Consider the following 17,072-nt stretch of genomic DNA (forward strand, 5'->3'; position numbering starts at 1 on the left):
GCTGAAAGCCATTAGAACAAACTATGTGCCTGCATGTTGCTGTAAATTAGTGCAGTGAAAGCTGTAAAAGCAAAAAACCAGTAGGTGATGAGAGATCAGATCTCAGAGCGGATTCTTGCACAATCACACACTACGTTTTTAACACTGACTCAGACTGTGTGAACAGAAATCACATCAATTACTGAAACATTTTTGTCATTTCCACATTTGTGACGTGTTTGGAAACCCAGAGTCATGAAGCCTCCGCCCTGCGTACGCGTTCCCATTGTTGTGTAATGGTGTCTGTCCACACTCAGGATCTCTACAGTGAGGAAATGTGCACAACACCAATTTTAATCAGTTCATCTTTGAGTCCACACCATCCTACTTGGTAGTTTTATTTTGACAGTCACCGTAATAACAATCCTACTTGGTGGTCTGTCCACATTCTAGTATGTGGACAGACCAGTGTTAATACTTGTAGCGTATTGTTCTCAGCTGCAGGTGTGTGTGGTTTCATTACAAAAACAATAAACATTAATAAAAGGACATCATTTTCAAATCGAAAGTATGAAGGCAGCGTTTCCAGTGCGTGTGTTTTAGTGTGTACCCAGTGTAAAGCCCAAACAGGTTTTACCTTCTGGTCCACGATGGAGCAGATGAGTTCCTGGACTGCAGACAGCGACAGGTCGCCGGGGTCGAGCGTGACCGTCTCCCTGGTGAGTCCAATCTGCAGCAGGAAGGAGACGCCGCCGTGAAACGACCCCCGTGATTTGGTGGGGCTGAGCGCCGTCTGGCTGCCGTTGGACAGGCGGCCGCAGACGGTGGCGGGCGGGCTGGGTGACGGCGACGGGGTGGGCGGGGCCGCAGGCTGAGGCGGGGCCGGCGGCGGACTGTGGTCGGCCGACATCGTTATCTGCGACGTCGTCTTGGCAGTGGCAAGGCCTCGTGGGGGAACGACGTCCAAAAGAAAAGCATCAACCGAGCGTCGCCTGTCTCGCTGCTTCACAATTCCTGTGCGACGCGGAGTACGTCTCCCCGTGACGCTTCTCTGAGTTCATCGAAGCACATCCCAGCAGGTCGTCACACTGAGATCCTCACATGTCCTGAAACCTGCGAGACGGAGAGGTCCATGACATGTTTGCTCAGAACATCTGTACAAAACAAAATGTTCAAAAGTTCATCGATCAAACATGTTTATCAGGGATGTACCGATACCTGCATCAAGTCCAATACTGCAGTGTTTTTCAACCACTGCGCCGCGGCACACTGGTGTTCCGTGAGATCTCGTCAGGTGTGCAGGGGGGAATTATCCAATTTACATTTTTTCTAAAAAAACATTTGCTCTCACAGCCGCTGTCAGCTGTGAGAGCAGTGTGTTGAAGAGTAATCATGTATTAATACTCATATTAAATACCATTATTATATTATTAATAATTATTGATATTAAATATCTATTCAATACCAATAGATGGCAGCACAGAACTTTGCCAGTGAAATCGAAACTGAAAGATGTCAGTGTGGTTCATCTCCACCTCCTGCTACCATCTTGTATCAAAGTACTGTGTCAGTGACAGTGATGGAGAAGTTTTTGAAAAGGAAGAATGTGAACCAGGATCTCAGCTCTTCATCCATCAGGTCCAGGTTTCACACTGAGGGAGGCACTATTAAAAAAAAAGAAACTGGGAAATACTTTTTTTCCTGTATTTATTCGATTCCTGTTGATAAAGCATTGATGAGAAAGACTTTATATTGTTAATATAGGCTAAAGAGTTTCACATTTTAACATTTTCGGGTGGTGGTGTGCCTCCAGATTTTTCCAAATAAAAAAGTGTGTCTTGGCTCAAGAAAGGTTGAAAAACACTGCAATACTGCGTAGAGTACTCGTACTCCTCAAAGATTTGATTCAACACGGAGCTATGGGTTCCACCTTTAGGATGGATTTTGGTATGACATGAGGCCAATTTGGGCTGAAATCTGGTCATTCAATGTGTAGTTCCTCATATTCAACCGTCATATGGGTAAACCTATTTGTGTACTACCTTCAACCCATATATTGACCTATATGGTAATGATTGTGTTTGTCCAAGTCAGTCCTTGTCAAATAGTGGGGCGGAGCAATGTGAGGGGGGCACGGATGACCCCGGGGAACATCCTTATTTTTTTTGCCGTACTATAAGACGATTATCTGTGGAAAAAAAGATGACAGAATTGCGCCCCCTCTCCCCCCCACCGCGGTCCGTGATGTCATCAAATAACCACAACGATCAGGGACTACAAGCGCCGGTGGAGCTGCAGAAGCTACTGACGCTAGCAGCCGGAGGAGCAGGAGCATAAACCTATAGAACTGGAGTTATAAACAGGAATCTACTTCTAAATTTCTATGTGCAGTCTTCTGTGTTTTTGGTGTAGCTGGTGAGTCACAGCGCCCCTAATGGCCTGGCATGTGTACTGCTACTCAAGTTGAGCCATGTTCATAGTGACGTGGGGACCGAGGTTTCTTTGAGAACCTCGGGGACTCCGCTGCCAGCAGCATGAAGGCGTCACTTAAAGACAGTACATCCAATCACGCCGATAAGCCGCTTGAGCGAAAACATCCCGAATATTGCCGACAATCACCGTGTGAACGCGACTTCAGTAAAGCAGCCAGCACTGTTCGCGTCACAGAAGCTAACGTACCAAATAGCTTAGTGCAAAAATGCCCAGACCATCGCAGAGGAGCTGGTCCTGCCTGCTGCTGACGGTCTCTGTCACGCTGCGTGAACCAGAGCTGCACACATCAAAACAATCCCTCCGTATAGTATAAATGACATTTATAAAGATCTTCAACAACAGCTGCTAGATAAACTCAAAGACTTGCTGACCAATTTGAATGTATTAGTATTCTGTGAGTTTATTTAATTTATTTTTTCAATTTCAAATGGTTCAAACCGGTCAAAGAAATTGTTTAAATAAGTGTTTTTTTGTTTTTAAATTGCAGTCAAATTGATGCACTTTAAAACTTTTCTGTTACAGACTAAAAACAATGTTAACAAAGTTATTCCTTGTTGTAAATTGATCTATATTTCTTTCTTTTTTGTTTTGTTTAATGTTAATAAGGATACAATGTTATGTAGAGTTGGACTTATAACGATTTCATAGACAAATTGTACTATTTATAGTTGTGGCAGAGTGAAATATTTTCTTCTTTCTAGGGAGGGAGAACAGAAAATAATTGAGAAGTACTGGTCCAAGTCTTAACAATAAGGTTTGACCAAGTGTGCCCATTGCTGTCTTCACCCCTTAGTCCATATATGGGCGACCTCACTGAACCAATACAGTCAGCCCATGTGGTTCTAATGGTGTTTTTACACATTTAACCCATTTAGTCAACCCATATGCTTTCCCATTGTCAGCCCATGCAAACATTTTCTATTATTGACCGATTAAAGGAAGCCCACATTAGTGAGCCTACATGGTCCCTCTCGGTTTGATGACTTGGGTCCTATAGGCTGTTAATGTGTAGCCCAAGGTCATTCTGTACCCAAATAGCCCAGCCATAAACTATGTGGGGCTCACAGATACAAATTGGTTGGAAACAAACTTGAACAAACTATCACCCTAATTAGGGAAGAAAAAAAAAGGTTTAGCTTAAAAAAAAACAAAAATCACCAATGTATTTGACCAAACGTGAAAAATATGCTTTACAGAAAGATCAAATACAAGTAAGCTGTCAGTTCCTGTTAAAAGTGGAACTAAACAATGTGATTTCAAACATAAAATTAACAAAATATGACGCATTGCACTCCATCCATCCACCTCCTCTCCTGCTTTTCCAGTTCAGGGTGCTGGAGCTGACCCCAGCCTGCAGGGGCTGAGGGCAGGCTCACCCTTACATTATAACTCTTAAATACTGTATTTGTCAATATCAGTCTGGGTTATTGAGTCACAATGTGGATATTTCTACAATGAAACACAATAGGTCAATTCACTAGTAAATATGAACCACAAGTTATCTTGACAGTGAGCTTTATTTAATGTGGAGGTTTGTCCAATGAATATGGTCATTTAAAAAAAAAGAATGAAGTTAAGCCACAGATTTGTGTTTTTCCACATTATGTTAGTTATATATAATAGTTTAATACCTGGAGAGTTGAAATAAAGAGGGAAACATCTGATGGTGCAGCGGGTCTCCTCTCTCTCCTCCCCGGGTCTCCTCTCTCTCCTCCCCGGGTCTCCTCTCTCCTCCCCGGGTCTCCTCTCTCTGCTCCCCGGGTCTCCTCTCTCTGCTCCCCGGGTCTCCTCTCTCTCCTCCCCGGGTCTCCTCTCTCCTCCCCGGGTCTCCTCTCTCTCCTCCCCGGGTCTCCTCTCTCCTCCCCGGGTCTCCTCTCTCTCCTCCCCGGGTCTCCTCTCTCTCCTCCCCGGGTCTCCTCTCTCTGCTCCCCCGGGTCTTCTCTCTCTCCTCCCCGGGTCTCCTCTCTCTCCTCCCCGGGTCTCCTCTCTCTCCTCCCCGGGTCTCCTCTCTCTCCTCCCCGGGTCTCCTCTCTCTGCTCCCCGGGTCTCCTCTCTCTGCTCCCCGGGTCTCCTCTCTCTCCTCCCCGGGTCTCCTCTCTCCTCCCCGGGTCTCCTCTCTCTCCTCCCCGGGTCTCCTCTCTCCTCCCCGGGTCTCCTCTCTCTCCTCCCCGGGTCTCCTCTCTCTGCTCCCCGGGTCTCCTGTCTCTCCTCCCCGGGTCTCCTCTCTCTCCTCCCCGGGTCTCCTCTCTCCTCCCCGGGTCTCCTCTCTCTCCTCCCCGGGTCTCCTCTCTCTGCTCCCCGGGTCTCCTGTCTCTCCTCCCCGGGTCTCCTCTCTCTCCTCCCCGGGTCTTCTCTCTCTCCTCCCCGGGTCTCCTCTCTCTCCTCCCCGGGTCTTCTCTCTCTCCTCCCCGGGTCTTCTCTCTCTCCTCCCCGGGTCTCCTCTCTCCTCCCCGGGTCTCCTCTCTCTCCTCCCCGGGTCTCCTCTCTCTGCTCCCCGGGTCTCCTGTCTCTCCTCCCCGGGTCTCCTCTCTCTCCTCCCCGGGTCTCCTCTCTCTGCTCCCCGGGTCTTCTCTCTCTGCTCCCCGGGTCTCCTCTCTCTCTGCTCCCCGGGTCTCCTCTCTCTGCTCCCCCGGTCTCCTCTCTCTGCTCCCCGGGTCTCCTCTCTCTCTCCTCCCCGGGTCTTCTCTCTCTCCTCCCCGGGTCTTCTCTCTCTCCTCCCCGGGTCTTCTCTCTCTCTCCTCCCCGGGTCTCCTCTCTCTCCTCCCCGGGTCTCCTCTCTCTCCTCCCCGGGTCTCCTCTCTCTCCTCCCCGGGTCTTCTCTCTCTGCTCCCCGGGTCTCCTCTCTCTGCTCCCCGGGTCTCCTCTCTCTGCTCCCCGGGTCTTCTCTCTCTCCTCCCCGGGTCTTCTCTCTCTGCTCCCCGGGTCTCCTCTCTCTGCTCCCCGGGTCTCCTGTCTCTCCTCCCCGGGTCTTCTCTCTCTGCTCCCCGGGTCTCCTCTCTCTGCTCCCCGGGTCTTCTCTCTCTCCTCCCCGGGTCTTCTCTCTCTGCTCCCCGGGTCTTCTCTCTCTCCTCCCCGGGTCTCCTCTCTCTGCTCCCCGGGTCTTCTCTCTCTCCTCCCCGGGTCTCCTCTCTCTCCTCCCCGGGTCTCCTCTCTCTCCTCCCCGGGTCTTCTCCCTCTCTCCTCCCCGGGTCTCCTCTCTCTCCTCCCCGGGTCTCCTCTCTCTCTGCTCCCCGGGTCTTCTCCCTCTCTCCTCCCCGGGTCTTCTCTCTCTGCTCCCCGGGTCTCCTCTCTCTCCTCCCCGGGTCTTCTCTCTCTCTGCTCCGCGGTTCTTCGCTGCTTTCAGCTGGATGACAGAGACGCTCAGACTCGGTCTGCACGTTGTTCTTCATAAACTTTCTGCAGCTCCCGACGATCAACGCTCCAAACAGCCAGACTGTGGCTGGGAGGGGGGAGGAGGAGGAAGAGGAGGAGGAGGAGGAAGAGGAGGAGAAGGAGGAAGAGGAGGAGGAGGAGAATGGGGAGGAAGAGGAGGAGGAGGAGGAGGAGGAGGAGGAGGAAGCGGAGGATCCGAGGGTTTCTTGTTGTTTTGCGGTGTTTTATTTTTACCACTAGCACTTGTTCATTTGTTGAAAATACGTTTTCTGTACATGTATGATTTGACATATGTATATATGCATGTACATGAATGTAGTGCGGCAGTACGCATACAGGGACCAGGAGACAGGAATGCTCAGGAAGGTCTTTATTGCGTCGCTCGGAGGGGGGCGCTCACCCTATCATGGACACATTGTTTACAGGCAAGACGACAACAATGCACAATGGAACACTGCACAATAACTAGACTATAATAGAACAACTCAGATATGGAATGATAACAGGTAACCAAGACAACACATAAACAAAGTTAATGGAGCACTTCCCATGGTCCTTTGGACCCGGTACACCACATCTGAGATTTTGTCCAGCACCTCGCTCAGTCCCTGCTAGTGGCTGCTCAGTTTAGGGCAAATGGCGCAAAAAGACCTTTTTCCAAAGCGGACAGTAAATCCACACCTTGTCCCCAGGATTAAACACCTGTCCACGGCACCGTGTGTCATAAGCCAGTTTCTATTTCACCCCAGCGCTTGGCGAGAGAACTCATGGACGGTGTGCAGACGGTCCTTCAGTCTGCGATAATAATCCATCTCTGGTCCTCCCGCGAACTCCCATTCCGACGGCGCCCCGAACACCAAGTCCACCAGTGTCCGGAGCTCTCGTCCGAACATGAGGACCGCAGGTGTGCACTGGCTGGACTCCTGCACAACACTGCGGTACGACCACAGAATCAGGGGCAGATGGCGGTCCCAGTCCAGCTGGTGTTATCTGGTCAGAATGGCCAGCTGGGTGGCCAGGGTGCGGTTGAATCGCTCCACCAGCCCGTCGCTCTGGGGGTGAAGCGTTGTGGTCCGGGTCTTGTGCACCCCCAGCCTCTGGCAGACCGAGGCCAAACACCTGCACCTCACACTTCCTGCCCTAGTCTCTGTGGAGCTCAGTGGGGACCCGGAAGTGTGAAAACATCCCCTCCACCAGCTTCTCCGCTGTGGTGGCTGCACTTTGATCTGGCACTGCATATGCCTCAGGCCACTTTGTAAAATAATCCACATCCACAAAGACGTAGCAGTGCCTGGCGTCCGTCACTGGAAACAGCCCCAGGATATCCACTCCCACTTGCTCCATTGGAGCCCCCAGCAGGTACTGCTGCAGCAGAGCACGGGAGCGTTGGGGTGGGCCCTTCTGAGCGGTGCGGTCGTCGCAGCAGTGGAGGTGGAACTCTACGTCAAAACGGCGGCCAGGCCAGTAGAACTGCCCCCTGAGACCCCAAAGAGTCTTGGCATTCCTGTAGTGGCCCACTGCTTCCGAGCCGTTCGTCATCCGGAGGACTTGAGAGCGGCGTGCATCAGGAACCAGCAGCTGGAAGACGTCATTCCTGCACCCTGGAGCCTGCCATCGCAGATATGGCAACCCGTCACGGAGTTCGATGGTGTCCAGCTGGGAGTGGTACGATTTCAGCTCCTGGCTCTGAGCTGACACCTCAGCCACTCTGTCCACTCTGGCCACCATTCCGCCTCTACCCAGGGTTAAAAGGGCAAAGCGTCTGCGTTGCCTTGGAGAAGCCCCGCTCGACGCTGGCGTTCAAAGTCGTAGCTCTGCCTCTAAAACCACCACACCAAAGTCTCTAACCACCACACCAACTGCTCTTCTGGCTGCTTGAAGCTGAGCAGCCAGGTGAGGGAGGCGTGGGGAGGCACGCCGTGGCACAGGCATCGTCCCCACCGGTACGGCTGCCCTTCATCCATCCGGGGGAGCAGACTGGCGATCGTAGGGAAGCCTCTGATGAAGTGCCTGTAGTAGGACGCAAGTCCCAAGAATTTCCGCAGCTCATCGGGGGAGGGCCAGTCTTTAACCATGGCCACCTTGGCTGAGTCTGTTGCCACCCCATACTCACTGACCACGTGACCCAGAAACTCTGTCTCTCTGGTCAGGAGGCGGCACTTAGCTGGGTTAAGCTCCAGCATGGCTCGTCCCGGCCCGGCCCGGTGGATGGCAGTGAAGACCACCCTCAGGTTGGCCCGGGCCCCCTCATACTCGTCTATGTGCAGGTCGTCCAGGTTGACGATGCAGCGGCTCTGGAGAACGTCAGCCAGGATTCTCTCCATCGGCCATACAAATGTCGCTGGCACTTTACAAAGTTCAAAGGGCATCATTCAGAACTGCCACCGTCCCTGGCCGATGGTGAACACGGTCTTGGGTTTAGCATCGAGGGCCAGCTCCACCAGCCAGGAGCCGCTCCGCAGGTCGAGGGAGCTGAACCTGGTGGACCCCGTGACCCAGTCCAGGGCATCGTTGATGTCGGGGAGGGGATACGAGTCCCTCTTTGTGACGCCATTAAAGCGTTGATAATCCACGGAGAACCGCCAGTCACCATTTTATTTTTGACCTGCACAGCTGGCACCGCCCACGGGCTGTCAGACTCCTGCAGCAGCCACGTCACTGACCATGTCCGCTGCAGCCCGGCGTTTAGCGGAAGCCAGTTTGTGGGGGGCAGTGTTGCCACAGTTATTTTCAAAAACTAATCTGATTACTGATTACTAGTTAATCTTTTAAAAGGTAACTCAGTTACTTCATCAATTACTTGTTTTTAAAAGTAACTAAGTTAGATTACAAGTTACTTTTTTAGTTATTTTCAGCAGTTGCCGACAACACCCTTCATCGTCTGAACATAAAAATGATAACTGCTGATCCCGGCCTCCTGCACCTGCTGGTACATATTTAACCTTTAACCTTCATTCTTTGTTGTATTTACTCTGTTCTGTTGGGAGGAGAACGGGGGAGCGGTCCTTTCTGTTTAATAATAAAGCGGCTTTGCAGACAAGAAACTCGCCTTGTGGGACGCTATAATATTAACGCAGTCACTTGGACAAGTAACCTTAATGTGGTTCCTGGTTTGGAAATAGTAAGGCATCACTGGTGGGGACGCAGGTGGATGTGTGGGGCTGAGCCGGTGCAGCGTTAGAGTCTGGGCTTCCAGCGGAACGGTCGCTCGTGCAGCATAGACGCAGGCTTCCCAGAGGCTTCCCAGAGTCACAAGTGGCTCAGTGGTGGAACCGGAGAAAGGGTTGGGTCTCGGGTGTTGCGAGGCGGACGCCCTGGCGGAGCCGTTCGGGGGGATAAGTCCCTGCAGGAAAGCATGGAGAGCCAACTCCTCCTGGGACCCTAAGGGGAAGCTGGGGTACCCCCGCTGGGCGTGCAGGTGGACATCAGCAGCGAAGGTGCCCAGGCTTTCCTCATCCTGGCGGCAGTGGCTGTTCAGCTTTTCTCTCTCCACCGTCACCCAACCTGCCACTTGAGCACCACGGTCAGCGCACCCACATCCAGATCTTCCTCCAGCGCCAGGCCCAGGAGTATCTGCTGCACTGGGCAAGATGTATGGTGGTGTCCTGCTCTCTCTAGCCGTTGTGCGCCGCCGTGACGCGCACCTGCTTGAGGTACAGCTCAAGCGGGTTGGTGTCGTCATACTTCGGCAGCTTCACCGCCGCTCTTGGTGCAGCAGCTTGTGGCAGGAACGTAGCGGGGACTTCGCTGTCGTGGTAACGGCGAGGTCGCTGTGATCATCCAGGTGACTGGGCATCCTCTCTGGGCTGCGGCCAGCTGCATCTTGGGAAAAGATGGTTGTGCTCTTTTGGTGATTCCATCCTGATCCCACTTCTGACACCAGTGTAGCACCACAGTGTGCATACAGGGACCATGAGACTGAGGAATGCTCAGGAAGGTCTTGAGTTGAACCACCTAAACATGTGTCCGTCCGAGGGGGGGTGCTCAGCCCCAACCTCCGGGTGGCACACATCATGGACACTAATTGTTTACAGGCAAGGCAACAAGAATGTACTGGACAATAACTAGACAAGAATAGAACAACTCAGACATGAAATGACCAACACGTAACCAAGACAACACATAAACAAAAAGATGAGGAGCACTTCCCATGGTCCTTTGAGCTCACTGACTGACTGACTGACTGACTGACCAGTTCACTGATGAGCAAGCCAGCGTCCAAAGACTCACCACTGAAGAAAATGTACTGCACTGATGGTGGTCATCTCATTCTCTCATCATCAATTATCAGTTACAACCATTCATTCATCTTTTATCTCTTTATTCAGTTTAAGGCCAAAAGACTTGCGAGCTGATCCCAGAGACAAACTGCCCCTCTCTCTCTCTCTCTCTCCACACACACACACACACACACACACACACACACACACACACACACACACACACACACACACACACACACACACACACACACACACACACACACACACACACACACACACACACACACACACACACACACACACACACACACACACACACAGGTAGTTAAAGTCACCAGTTAACCAGGTAAAGAGAAGCTCCCAGTCCCACATTACTTGTAGAGCCACAGATGTTTAGAGCATGTTGTCCCACACGCTGATCCTCAGCCTGCGGAATGACGAGAGCTCCCTCTTGTGGAGGAAAGTCAAATTAAAAAAGAAAAACAACTGGAAGTATCTAATATGAAAAAGTAAAATAAAAATATTTAAAACCTGAAAGTGAGATTTATAACAAGACAAAGACACTCATGCCTCCCCCAGGGAGGAAAACGTCCTCATCCACTGTCCCATTATCTGTTCACCTGAGCTTCTTATCCAAATCTGAACACAAGTGGTTGACTTATCCTGTCAACCAACCAACCAACCAACCAACCAACCAACCAACCAAACAACCAACCAACCACCTAACCAATGAATCAATCAACCAACCAACCAATCAACCAACAAATCAAACAACCAATTAACGAATAAATGAACAAACAAACCAAGGAACTAACTAACCAATGCTCTCACATTACAGGGATTTATTTTATTTTAATACTTGTTGGTATTAATTTTTAGTATTATTAGAGTCATCATGCAGTTTTTTTCAACCTTGCTCCACAAAGCATATATAAAACTATTTATATGATGCAGATTTCAAATGAATGTTAATAATTATGTCTTCATAAAATTATCCATCCAGCATTTTAAAATATATAAAAATATATATTGATAAGAAGAAAATAATCTATTATTTGCAAAAATCTTACACACACACACAGTCACACACACCTTTTGGGGGGAAACCTTCACAGAGAATTGCAACTATAAGCAGCACTTTAAGTAGCTTTTATTAAAACATGTAAATATGACAGAATGTTGAAAATGACAATCAAAATTCAAAACATTGTGTCCTGACAGCTGCAGTTTGTTTTCTTTAGTTCAAGCATTTCCATAAAGTTATGTTTCACAAATTTGAGTCTTTGCATGTTTGTTATGAGAGAAAAGAAAATATTACAAGATTCTCTGAGACCTCAATCCATTAAAAAACCAAGAGTTCCTTAGATTTTAAAACAGTGGATCCAAGAGGGTTCCCTTTAGAAGTTTTCTCATTAAAAGGAACCACTGAAAAACAGTTTCTTGTAAAAAAAAAACTAAAACAAAAAAACAAACCCCAATAGTAAATAAACGGAATTAGTCTTTTGAAAAATGCCAAAATGTTGAGATCAGAAATGGTTGAAATCTATCGGGACTGTTTAGGAAGCCTACGTGAGTGAAGATCATTCTGCAAAGGCAGCAAGACCTTTTGAGAAATTAATGTAATATGGAGACAATAAAGGTGATTTTCTCTCAGCTTCAATCTTGTCAGCCACTTAACACAAGCATGATCGTTTTTAAATTATAAATTGCTCCAACATAACACTTTGAGCTAATTTCATTTTTGAAAATACTTGAAATGAAAACCCCCAAAATTATTAATAAACTCAAACTGGGAAGATTCCACAGGAAGTGTAAATATGATAACATTTCTCATAATCATTTTGATCACATTCAGTATTTACATTTTACAGAGTAAAAGAAAAATAAACTTTTTATTAACATCAACCTAAAATACAGCATTATAAATTGCCCACATTGGTCAATAAGCATTTATTACTGTGATATGTGACAAACACTTAAAATCTCTTCTATATTAATCTATTGTTACTGCAAAGCTTCAGAGGGTCAAGTAGCTTCAAACTCCAGAATAATCGGATAAAAGTGAATAAATCACACATTGTCTGATAAAAGTCTGAAATCCAGGGGAAGCATATTTACAGCGTGAAACATTTACAACTGGGAAGCACTGATGGCTTCTGGAGTGCTCTGAATGTTCAGCAGGTCTGAGGTTTCGTAAAATGTTTCCAGTCATAAAGTCTGCAGCATTTCTTCAGACGTTTACATCCTGAGGTGAAAACCCGTGGTTCCCCACTAGGGGGCGACAGCAGGCACCAGCAGCTGTTTCTCATTCAGTCCTTGAACAGCAGCAGATTCATCTCAGCTGGAAGCAATACAAGATTCATTCATCTGCAGTGAAGATCAACAGATTTTCATCAAAAAGGCCCAAAAAACTGAAGGTTCTAGGTATTTTTCAGGATTCTTTGACTCGGCTCTTTGCTGAGTCAATTGGTTATGCAACAATGACAAACAATGTAGGATTGATAGCTACCTTATTTGCATTTATATTGAAGGCACGTGTGTATAATCAGGCATGAACGTGAAGGCAGTATTTCAGACAAAGCTGAGCTGCTGTGTAGAAACTGTGAAGACGTCTCCCTCTTGTGTAAACCAGTTTACACAGGATGGCTTAAAGTTAAAAGGAGACTTTGTGACTTTACAATCTAAAAACAGAATCCTAACTTTAGCTATAGTTTCATGTTAAAGACATTGCAGTTCTTGTGCTACGTTGGTATAAAAGCAGCTGCCATGACCCAAAATTTTGGAATTTGCTCCACAGGCTGACAATTAAAATGAAGATATTTGAGAATAATATTGAAACATTATCTTCAGTGTTTCACCTTTATTTGTACAAAACTTCATCGTGCACATATAGTTTGATCTTAATGTGAATCTCAAAGGGAAAATAAAACCTTTTCTTTCAGGTATAGGAAGGTTTTTGTGCTGAGAAAAAGCACAGTGTAATGAGGAGTTCCTTTTTCTCGGTATCTGCTTCACCAAAATCCTCAGAGTTCATGTTGAGTGCTCCTGAACCAAGTCAAGGCTGTGGGAGAGTTGCAATGTTTTTGCAAAGTTAAATTAGTAAAAATCTGTCTAAAAAAGTATTTTTTGTGTGAGATTGTGCACAAACAGTTGTAGTTCAGCTCATTATTCACGAGACTGAGACCTAAACAAGAAGGGGATCAAGACGGTTCCCTGAGGAATGCCTTCAGAAGGATTTTTTACTGATTTATTCTGCATATTACTTAGACATTGGGGCTGTTTGTGCCAAAAGAATAAAAACATCAAACTTTCTATGTAAATGAAATGATATTGACTGAATGGGTTGAGAAGTGAAGGTCGCAGCTCTGAGGTGGAGCTTCAGACGCATCATTCTGTTCACTCACGTAGATTGTTTGTTCAGATACTAGATGAGGTCGGCGGTTCCGAGGGAGACGTGTTTTCGCAGTCCGTGATCCACAACAGCATTTCAGTACTTCCTGTCTCCAGCTGCTGAGGAATGTAACAGTCCTCCGGAGAGTCAGGCTGGGGAGACAGAACCTCCTCCTCAGTGGCTGAGCAGCCGGAGCCGAGCCAGCCAGCCGCCGAGCAGCGAGCCGGACTGTTTGGTGACGGCCGGAGGAGCCGGTGGGACGGCGGCCGAGGCGGCCGTGGCGGGCTTGTTGGGCGTGGCCTCCTGGTACGGGATGGTGGCGGTGGAGTGGAGGTCTGCGCTGATGAAGCACTGGCTGCCTCTGATGTGGTCGACGCCCCGGACCAGGGCGTGTCCTCGGTAGGGCAGCGGGTAGCACGGCTCCTCCTCCGTGATGCTGCTGATCCCCTCGTTGCTCAGATATCGGTGCAGGACGTCCTGTCCTGCTTCAGAGGACAGACCGGGGACACACACGTCATCGTAGAAATACTTGGACAGCAAGGACACCGGGAAGGTTTTCAACCCAGAACATTTATCACAGTGGGGTTTTAGTTCAGGGGCCACAAACGGTCCAACTTCATCTCTAATGGGTCAAATAGAGCCATAATGACCTCGAGATGTAAACTTTCTTCTTTGTTGTGATGAACATGTCATCACAATTACTACTGAACATCCCCCCAGTCTCAACATGAAGCCTTCTCATCCTAAATACAGTGAAAAGTCCAGAAAACTTCTGCTGTAGCTGTTGCATTCTGGGTATTTTTACAAACTCCCCTTGACAGTGTCGCTCTGAGGCTAATGCTAGTTAGCTAGCTCTCATGACACTGATACCTCAGCTCAGATCTCAGGATCATTAGTCTTAAGAAATCTGTTGACAAATCAATGTTTTCTTTGAAATTTTGACAATCCGCTTGGTGGTTTGGAGGATTGGAGCTTTTTGCGGCCGGTTTTGGCCCAAGGGCCTCATGTTTGACACCCCTGGTTTTAACAGATAGAAAGAGGCAGGATTGAACCACCAACCTTTGAGGTGGATAACACTACTTTAAGCCAGGGGTGTCAAACATGAGGCCCGTGGGCCAAAACCATCCGCAAGAGGCTCCAATCCTCCAAACCACCAAGCAAATTGTAAAACAAATAACCAAAAATAACCATTTAACAGTTTTTGGGACATGTCACTGTGATCTGCAGTTTAATACAAATTGACTTTATTTTGAGACTGTATTGATTTTCTGTAGTACTTGTCTGATTTTTGTGGAAATGTTCATCACATATATTCTGCACCACAAGGACAAAACTTCAAGTTTAAATCTAAAGGTTGTGATGGAACTCTCTTACCCACTCCATGAAATGAAATTGGGATGTTTGTGGCCTCTGAACTGAAATGTGTTTGACACTCCTGGACTTAACTAAACAGAACCTGAGTCTATTAACACTTTGATTTCTATCCATTCACTGGTGAAACGATGCGTCATGCACACCCTTCGATCATCACATTTAAACACTGTTCATCTGTTAAAACCTCCATCAATCCATCCATCCATCCATTGTCTCCCGCTTATCCAGGGCCGGGTCACGGAGGCAGCAGTCTGAGCAGAGTTGCCCAGACTTCCCTCACCCCAGACTCTTCCTCCAGCTCTTCCGGTGGCACCCCAAGGTGTTCCCAGGCCAGCCGAGAGACATAGTCCCTCCAGTGTGTCCTGGGTCGTGTCCTGGGTCTGCCCCGAGGCCTCCTACTGGAGGGACATGCCCAGAACACCTCCCTGGGGAGGCGTCCGGGGGGCATCCGAAATAGATGCCCGAGCCACCTCAGCTGGCTCCTCTCGATGTGGAGGAGCAGCGGCTCTACTCCGAGCTCCTCCCTGGTGGCTGAGCTCCTCACCCTATCTCTAAGGGTGACTGAGCTCCTCACCCTATCTCTAAGGGTGACTGAGCTCCTCCCCCTATCTCTAAGGGTGACTGAGCTCCTCACCCTATCTCTAAGGGTGACTGAGCTCCTCACCCTATCTCTAAGGGTGACTGAGCTCCTCCCCCTATCTCTAAGGGTGACTGAGCTCCTCACCCTATCTCTAAGGGTGACGCCCAGCCACCCTACGGAGGAAGCTCATTTCAGCCGCTTGTATCCGGGATCTGGTTCTTTCGGTCATGACCCATAGTTCATGACCATAGGTGAGGGTAGGAACGAAGATCGACCGGTAAATCGAGAGCTTCGCCTATTGGCTCAGCTCCTTCTTCACCACGACGGACCGATACAACGTCCGCATGACTGCAGACGCTGCACCGATCCGCCTGTCGATCTCACGCTCCATCTTTCCCCCACTCGTGAACAAGACCCCAAGATACTTGAACTCCTCCACCTGGGACAAGGGCACTCCACCGACCTGGAGGGGGCAAGACACCTTTTTCTGGTCGAGAACCATGGCCTCGGATTTAGAGGTGCTGATCCTCATCCCAGTTGCTTCACACTCGGCTGCGAACCGTGTCAGTGCACGCTGAAGGTCCAGGTTTGATGGAGCCAACAGAACCACATCATCCGCAAATAGCAGAGATGAGATCCTGTGGTTCCCAAGCCATCCATCCATTCATCCATCCATTCATCCATCCAACCATCCATGTATGTGATGAACAGAATCGTGACAAAGGACAGCCCTGCTGGAGGCCAACCTGCACTGGGAACAGGTCCAACTTTGCGAACCAAACTCCTGCTCCGGGCGTACAGGGACCAAACCTCCATACTCCCAGAGCACCCCCCACTGGATGTTCCGAGGGACGCGGTCGAACGCGTTCTCCAGATCCACCAAACACGTGGACTGATTGGGCGAACTCCCATGAAAACCATGTTGTTCCTCTTGGATCCGAGGTTCGACTAACGGCCAGATCCTCCTCTCCAGTACCCTGGAATAGACTTTCCCGGGGAGGCTGAGGAGTGTGATCCCTCTGTAGTTGGAACTCACCCTCCGACCCCCCTTCTTAAAAAGAGGGACCACCACCCTGGTCTGCCAGTCCAGAGGTACTGTTAAAAACTCAGGCTGTTAAAACCTGATTGAGTAAAATTGGTAGTAATGTATACTCAAAGTATAAAGAGAAAGAAGACACGCACGCACGCACGCACGCACGCACGCACGCACGCACGCGCACACACACACACACACACACACACACACACACACACACACACACACACACACACACACACACACACACACACACACACACACACACACACACACACACACACACACACACACACACACACACACACACACACACACACACACACAGCTAAAATGAGCCCCCCTGATGCTGCGGCAGCGTTCAGAGTTAATCATTGAGGAGATAAAGATTCAGAGCACGCTGTGCGTCCTGTGAACGAGGCAGACGGCCGCCTCAGGTTTACAGCAGAACTCACCTTTCCTCCCTCGCGCTCCGCGTCGAGACGACGTCTCCGGAGCGGCTGAAAACGCCTCCACGGGCATGGAGACGGGGCGAGGTTTACCTGCAGGTGGAGGGAAGGTACGGGAAGCGGGTCGCTGAGCTGTGAGTTTCCACGTGACGGACCGTGTGAAGACAGACTGAGG

At 49.1% G+C, this 17,072-nt stretch overlaps 2 protein-coding genes across 3 annotated transcripts in view; both read right to left on the reverse strand.

Annotated features, from left to right (window-relative positions):
• LOC308143083 (serine/threonine-protein kinase D3-like) overlaps nt 1-4,189 on the reverse strand; it is a 68,158-nt gene extending 63,969 nt beyond the window's left edge. Inside the window, exons 1-2 of the mRNA XM_080513764.1 lie at nt 4,104-4,189; nt 617-1,092 (exon numbers count right to left, since the gene is read on the reverse strand). Coding sequence (XP_080369890.1) covers nt 617-889 — 273 coding nt within the window. The 5' untranslated portion in view covers nt 890-1,092; nt 4,104-4,189. The remainder of the gene's footprint in view (nt 1-616; nt 1,093-4,103) is intronic.
• Nucleotides 4,190-11,244: 7,055 nt separating this feature from the next.
• LOC308143338 (connector enhancer of kinase suppressor of ras 3-like) overlaps nt 11,245-17,072 on the reverse strand; it is a 52,372-nt gene continuing 46,544 nt past the window's right edge. The window contains exons 12-13 of one of the 2 annotated variants that reach the window (XM_080514082.1): nt 16,904-16,990; nt 11,245-13,940 (exon numbers count right to left, since the gene is read on the reverse strand). In XM_080514082.1, coding sequence (XP_080370208.1) covers nt 13,633-13,940; nt 16,904-16,990 — 395 coding nt within the window. In that variant the 3' untranslated portion in view covers nt 11,245-13,632. Of the gene's footprint in view, nt 13,944-16,903; nt 16,991-17,072 lie in introns of both variants that reach the window. The other variant, XM_080514081.1, reaches the window with a different exon arrangement.

The sequence above is a fragment of the Blennius ocellaris genome, assembly GCF_963422515.1.
Source record: "Blennius ocellaris genome assembly, chromosome: 18".
Taxonomy (NCBI): Eukaryota; Metazoa; Chordata; class Actinopteri; order Blenniiformes; family Blenniidae; genus Blennius; species Blennius ocellaris.